Source organism: Oryctolagus cuniculus, chromosome 8 (assembly GCF_051225735.1).
Source record: "Oryctolagus cuniculus isolate XC-2025 breed Fujian yellow rabbit chromosome 8, ASM5122573v1, whole genome shotgun sequence".
Classification (NCBI taxonomy): domain Eukaryota; kingdom Metazoa; phylum Chordata; class Mammalia; order Lagomorpha; family Leporidae; genus Oryctolagus; species Oryctolagus cuniculus.
In genome coordinates, this window is record NC_142874.1 from 86282040 (window position 1) to 86289553 (window position 7514).

The following is a 7514-nucleotide window of genomic DNA, read 5'->3' on the forward strand; positions in this document are numbered from 1 at the left end:
TAAATATTCCCTCTTCTTCTTTGAGCTGGTGCTGTAACTTGAAAGGAAACCTAATTAATAGATAAGTTATGGTGTATTTATTTTGATGGACCATAATATACTCAGGAAATGTCTTAAGGCGTGGAGGAAATGTTAATTATAATTTTTAAGTGTAAAAATCAGCATAGAAAACTTTTAGCAAAATATATGTGCAAGCAATAAAACAGGAAAAAAAATCGTGTATAGATGCATAAACATGCATAGAAAAAACTGCTAAGCCAGGGCCGTTGTTGTGGTGCAGTGGTTTAAACCACTACCTGCAATGCTGGCATCCCATGAGTTTGACAGTTGAGAGTCCCAGCTGCTCCACTTCCGATCCAGCTCCCTGCTAACGCGCCTGGGAAAGCAGTGGGAGATGGCCCAAGTGCTTGGGTCCCTGCCACCCATGTGGGAGACCTGGATGAAGCTTCTGGCTTCAGCCTAGCCTAGTCCCAGTCATTGTGGCCATTTGGGGTGTGAATCAGCAGTTGGAAGATCTCCTTCTCTTTCTGTCTCTCCCTCTCTCTCTCTCTAACTACCATGCAAGTTAATAAATCTTAAAAAAAAATTCCACTGACTTAAGGAGAAAAAAAAAACCTGCTAAATAAAAATTAAAAAGTAGTTTCTACTAATCAGAGAAATGAAATCTAGTTTCTACTAATCAGGGAAATGAAAAGTAATATGCTCTTAATAAAGCCAACTGTAAGGTGTGAAAATGAGGACAACCAAAACAACCTAAAGAAATAGGGAGGGGATACGTTCGTTGGCTTACTCCTTTCTGCCTGCGGACGCCGCCAAGGAAGCATCGTCGAGTTCTCTCTTCCCACCGCCGTCATGTCGAAGTCAGAGTCGCCCAAGGAGCCCGAGCAGCTGCGGAAGCTCTTCATTGGAGGGCTGAGCTTTGAGACGACCGATGAGAGCCTGAGGAGCCATTTTGAACAATGGGGCACGCTCATGGACTGCGTGGTAATGAGAGACCCGAACACCAAGCGCTCCAGGGGCTTTGGGTTTGTCACCTACGACACCGTGGAGGAGGTGGATGCGGCCATGAACGCAAGGCCACACAAAGTGGATGGAAGAGTTGTGGAACCAAAGAGGGCTGTGTCGAGAGAAGATTCCCAAAGACCAGGTGCCCACCTCACTGTGAAAAAGATCTTCGTGGGTGGCATTAAAGAAGACACTGAAGAGTGTCACCTCCGAGATTACTTTGAGCAGTACGGGAAAATCGAGGTGATTGAGATCATGACTGAGCGAGGCAGTGGCAAGAAGAGGGGCTTTGCTTTTGTGACCTTCGACGACCATGACTCCGTGGATAAGATTGTCATTCAGAAATACCACACTGTGAACGGCTACAACTGTGAAGTGAGGAAGGCCCTGTCGAAGCAGGAGATGGCCAGCGCTTCGTCCACCCCCAGAGGTCGAAGTGGTTCTGGAAACTTTGGTGGTGGTCGTGGAGGTGGTTTTGGTGGAATGACAACTTTGGTCTTGGAGGAAACTTCAGTGGTCGTGGTGGCTTCGGCGGCAGCCGTGATGGAGGTGGTTATGGTGGCAGTGGGGATGTGTGGGGAGCAACCCGGACTAGACTAAGTTACTGGAATTAAGACTTATTCTATGCATCTGCTCTCCCACAATATGGCGCTGGGAGAGGAGAAAACAGCTTCTACACAGCTGCCTCCAGTTCAACCAATAAACTGTAGGACCTGCTCCTGATTGGAGGAGAGCAGCGTACTCGGCGTGTGGGCAGCCGAGTTGGGATTGGTGGAAGAGGACTATAAAGGAGGAGAGAGACAACATGCACCAGGAACATCTAAGGGGAACATCTATCTGAAGGAACACCTGTGCAGCCCCCGAGAGAGCCGGCCGGTGGTGTGCCGCTCCCCCGCGGAAGTGGGGAATGTGGCAGGGGGAATCGCCCTTCCACGGAGGTGGAAGGGTCAGCAGCCAACCCGGGAAGAACCAGCAGCAAACCCGGGGAGGGCCGAGCAGACGAAAGAACAACGCAGAATCCTGTGTCGTTCCTCCACGAAGACGGGGAGCGACAGGGATGGTTACAATGGATTTGGTAATGACGGAAGCAATTTTGGAGGCAGCGGAGGCTACAATGATTTTGGCAATTACAACAATCAATCTTCAAATTTTGGACCCATGAAGGGAGGAAATTTTGGAGGCAGAAGCTCTGGCCCCTATGGTGGTGGCGGCCAATATTTTGCCAAACCACGAAATCAAGGTGGCTATGGTGGTTCTAGCAGCAGCAGCAGCTATGGCAGTGGCAGAAGGTTTTAATAACTGCCAGGAAACAAAGCTTAGCAGGAGAGGAGAGCCAGAGAAGTGACAGGGAAGCTACAGGTTACAACAGATTTGTGAACTCAGCCAAGCACAGTGGTGGCAGGGCCTAGCTGCTACAAAGAAGACATGTTTTAGACAATACTCATGTGTATGGGCAAAAAAACTCGAGGACTGTATTTGTGACTAATTGTATAACAGGTTATTTTAGTTTCTGTTCTGTGGAAAGTGTAAAGCATTCCAACAAAGGGTTTTAATGTAGTTTTTTTTTTCTTTTGCACCCATGCTGTTGATTGCTAAATGTAATAGTCTGATCATGACGCTGAATAAATGTGTCTTTAAAAAAAAAAAAGAAATAGGGAGACTATCATGAGTTTTCAACTTTATCCATCCATTCAGCAAATATTTTTTGGCCAACTACTATGAGTATGAAGCTGTGATAAGTCCTACAGATGAAAACAGACTTGAGACTGGTGCTGATCTCAAGAACCATAGTATTTGGTTGGACAGATGAGACATACCCATGGAAGGACTAATACAGGGATGCAGAAGAATAAGGGATTTTGACAGCAGAGGCTGCCAGTGGGCACCGGATGTGTCCACAACGCTGGGAATGGCTTCCCAAAGATGCAGCCTGGCAGCAATGTTAATTCTTATTGCATGAAAAGTCAGCAGTTAAGTCCCTATAACTATTTCTATTTAAATCATTGATTTAAAATCTTTTCCCTACCTATGTTTTTTTTCCCTCAGTTTGCTAGTAAGTAGCAAAATAGCTTGAATGAGAATCCCATCCAGTTTTGGTTGACTGGAAGTGAAATGATAAAAAGGCAAGCAGCTGAAAGAGAAAAAGAAGCAGGCCTGAATACTCTTACAAAGCCAGGAAGAAAGAGATCTTCCATCTGCTGGTTTACTTCCCAAATGCACACAACAGCCAGGGCTGGGCCAGGAAGTCAGGACCAGTTCAGGACCCCAGAACTCAGTCTGGCAGGGGCCCAAGTATTTGAACCATTATTTATTTATTTATTTTTGCCCCCAGAGTTACCATTTGCAAAAAGCTGGATTCGAAGCAAAGGAGCCAGGACTCAAAGCAGAGACTTTGATTTTGCAGCTTTATCACCACACCAAATACCCACCCTGTGCATTGTTTCTGAAGGAGGAATTTATCTGTCTTTCTCAAAGCTAATATAAGTAACCCTCTACCTTCTTCTAGTCAAGAATGCTGAGAGTCTGGCAAAGCATCCTAGTGAAATTTAGTGTCAAGATAACCAAATTTACGTCATCTAGAAAAGGGAAAAATGCACCAGTTTTATTTTGATGGAAAGTTTACCTGTGTTGAAAGTTTCTAGATCTTCCATTCTACTACCTAATGGAAAAGCTGACAATCTCAAACTGGCAAATCCAAATAGAGTTGTTAGCTCTTCCTTGGTAACCCAAATAGGAAGGGTGATAAGAAAGAGGTGTGGTACCTTAATGACCTTTAAAAAGAAGAAACCATGAGTATCAGTGGTGCAGAGTTGATTGGTTAGAAACAGAACCAACATGTTGATTGGTTGGAAGCCTTACCCAACCTATGTCAGTATAATCAAAGGTGACATTTATGCTAGAAATTTACTTTCAAGAAAATCGGAGGTTTCTTTGGTCAAGGTCAGAACTTTTTAGTACTTCCCACTAACTCTCAGAGCAAATGCTTTCAGAAGGTTCCCCACATCAAAGTTTAAGAAGAAAATACATATGAGGGAACTTCAAAAAGTTTGTGGAGGTTGGAATTAAACGATAAGTTTATTTTCATGCAAAGAATTTTTTGAAATTCATCCATCCAAAAAGGCTCCTGGATGATTAATACCATGAGGAAGCAATATGCATGGGTTTCAAAATGTCTGTGTCCCGATAGGGGCTGACATTTGGCACCGCAGTTAAGGTGCCACTTGGGACACCTGTAGCCCCTATCAGAGTGCCTAGGTTTGAGTCTTGGCTCTGCTTCTGATTCCAGATTCCTTCAAAGACAATAGATGGGAGACAGCATGCAATGGTGCAGATACCTGGGTTCCTGTGACCCACATGAGAGAATGGATTGAATTCTGAGCTTCCGGTTTCTATCAGGCCCAGCTCCAGCCGTTGCAGGCTTTAGGAGAGTGAACCAGCAAGTGGAAAAAAATCTCAATGTCTCTGATTTTCTCTGCCTTTCAAATAAAAATGAAAATGAATCAGTTAAAATTTTTAAAAATTTGTTTTTTGCACTAAAATAAATTTATTTTAATAATGTTAATTCCATTCGCCATAACTTTTTTGAAGGCCCCTTGTATATCTGAGTTCTGGAGAAAATCCAATGCCAATGCCTAAATAAAGACATTGGGGCCACCACCAGCAATGGTTTTCACCAGGTTCGTGGAGGCAATATTTGGAGATAGATACTCTCTTGATTACTTCTCATCTTCCCAGGTGGTCAGGGGTCAGCAATTACATTCCAGAGTAGAATTCACTCCAGCCCACAGTGCCAGATGGCCTCCACACACTTGCAGCCAGAGGAGGCCAGTGCCAGCAGCAGCTGAGGTCTGGCTGCAGTTCAGGACTAGCCCAGCCTTTCCTCCTCCTCTGGGGCTTCCCCAGAACTTCTGTTTTCAAGAGGCAGCCAGAACCTGCCTGGTACTCAGCCTGGAGCTTGGGCAGGTGCTGGAGGAGAGTCAACCCAAGAAAGCATTGTATTCACCGCTTAATCTTATCACCCCTTGACTCAGAGCTGAAACATAGCCTCCCAGGCAGCTTTCTGGAAACACTTTCTCAAGTCATTAAAAATATGCATAATGTTATCAGTTACCATTTATGGCTTCTGTATTTCTAGTAACTGGCATTGCTGTTACTTTAGGCAAGCCAGAAAATAAGCATGCCAGGAACTGACATGGCACGTTATGTCACCAACACAAAAGAGCTCCCATGGATAAGCTTCAGGTTCATTGCTTTGTGGGTTTTCCCCTTCCTTTATCCAAGATGTAGCTTTCGTATATTTTTTTTCCACTCTCATTATGAGGTCAAGTGTTGAGCAACACATGAAGCTTGAGTTTCCATCAAAGATACCTGTGTTCTAAGGTAGTAGAAACTGTAAGTTGAAGGTCAACAGTTAAACAGATTTAAAAAAAAAAAAAAATTCCTTCCTTTGCCGTTGGTTCACCCTCCAATGGCCACCGCGGCCGGCACACCGTGCTTATCCGAAGGCAGGAGCCTTCTCCTGGTCTCCCATGGGGTGCAGGGCCCAAGCACTTGGGCCATCTTTCACTGCACTCCCTGGCCACAGCAGAGAGCTGGCCTGGAAGAGGGGCAACCGGGACAGAATCCGGCGCCCCAACCGGGACTAGAACCTGGTGTGCTGGCGCCGCAAGGTGGAGGATTAGCCTAGTGAGCCACGGCGCCGGCCTAAAAAAAAATTTTCTAATCATTTCCTTTGTCTTAGAACTACTCATCTAGGGATGTTTAAATTCACCCATGTGGGAAGGGAAGGATGACATCAAACCCTGGGTGCCTGGGGCTGCTTGGGTTGGGAGGCAGTAGAGGTGTTCTCAAGTAGCAGTGAGCAGAGAGCAGTGAAAACACAAAACGTGGCACAGTCGGGAGGATGGTTTTTTATTTTTTAAACTAAAGATTTATTTATTTATTTGAAAGAGTTACACACAGAGAGAGAAGGAGAGGCAGAGAGAGAGAGAGAGAGAGAGGCAGAGAGAAAGAGGTCTTCCATCTGCTGGTTCACTCCCCAATTGGCCACAACGGCCAGAGCTGCGCTGATCTCGAAGCCAGGAGCCAGGAGCTTCCTCCAGGTCTCCCACGTGGGTGCAGGGGCCCAAGGATCTGGGCCATCTTCTCCTGCTTTTCCAGGCCATAGCAGAGAGCTGGATCGGAAGTGGAACAGCTGGGACTCAAATCGGCGCCCATATGGGATGCTGGCGCTGCAGGTGGTGGCTTTACCTGCTAAGCCACAGTGCTGGCCCCAAGGGAGGATGATTTTAAAACCCTGAAAGACAAGGTTGCTGAATGCCCCTCCCATCAGTCCTCCTGCCTGCCAATCTCTCTTGGAATCCATCTGTTTTACCAGGTTTATTAATGCCATTGCAGACAAAATGGGAAAAGGGCACTGTCCGGGGTGGGGGGCATTTTATTTAGTTTTCCTCTTCTCTAAGCCTGATTCACAGGGACTGATGTTACAACCATGCTGGTAAGGCTGCTACTTATTTACTCTAGCTCTCTTCCCTTTGCTTTCTGGGCACGCAGCCGGGCACACTATGGAGGAGAGTCACTCACTGACCAGGAGCGATCATCTTAGGTTCTTACATGAGCAAGAAATTAATTCCTGGGGGCTGGTATTGTGGCACAGTCGGTTAAGCCACTGCCTGCAAACCATACGAACACCAGTTCGAGTCCCTGCTGCTCCACTTTTGATCCAGCTTCCTCGTGATGCACCTGTGAAACCAATGGAAAATGACTCAAGTAATTGGGCCCCTGCCACCCATGTGTGAGGTCTGGATGGAGTTCCTGGCTCCTGGCTTTGGCCTGACCAAGCCCTAGGCATTGTTACCATTTGTGGAGTGCACCAGCAGATAGAAGATCTATGCCTCTCCTTCTTACTCTGTAACTCTGCCTTTCAAATAAATAAATATTTTGAAAGAAAAGACATTAACTCCTATTGTGTGTAAACCATAATACATTTTTTATTTTAGCTGTGATATCACTTTAACTTAGTAAAAACACCTACAGTTGTTATTTATTTATTTTTTTAAGATTTTGTTTATTTATTTGAGAGGTAGAATTATTTATTTATTAGAGAGGCACAGAGAGAGAGAGAGGTCTTCCATCTGCTGGTTCACTCCCCAGATGGCATCTACGGCCAGAGCTGAGCTGATCCAAAGTCAGGAGCCAGGAGCTTTTTCCGAGTCTCCCATGTGGGTGCAGAGGCCCAAGGACTTGGGCCATCTTCTACTGCTTTCCCAGGCCATAGCAGAGAGCTGGATTGGAAGAGGAGCAGCCAGGACTAGAACTGGGATATGGGATTCCAGCACCACATGCGGAGGCTTAGCCCACTATAGCGCCGGCCCCTACAGTTGTTATATTTTACAAACATTCACACAAACAACACACCTTCATCAAAAAAGCACAGTCATCTTCAAAGGTCAAGTACATTCTTTTAAAATCTAGAAAAACATTTAGCGTTCTAAGAATATATTATAATC

The 7514-nt window shown here is 45.6% G+C and overlaps 1 protein-coding gene across 1 annotated transcript; it reads left to right on the forward strand.

The window, feature by feature from the left end:
* Positions 1-107: 107 nt before the first annotated feature.
* On the forward strand, positions 108-2451 carry LOC149125074 (heterogeneous nuclear ribonucleoprotein A1-like). The gene has a single exon (XM_089302595.1). It carries the CDS (start codon positions 853-855, stop codon positions 1603-1605), a length of 753 nt encoding a protein of 250 aa, XP_089158721.1. The 5' UTR covers positions 108-852; the 3' UTR covers positions 1606-2451.
* The last annotated feature ends 5063 nt before the right edge of the window (positions 2452-7514 follow it).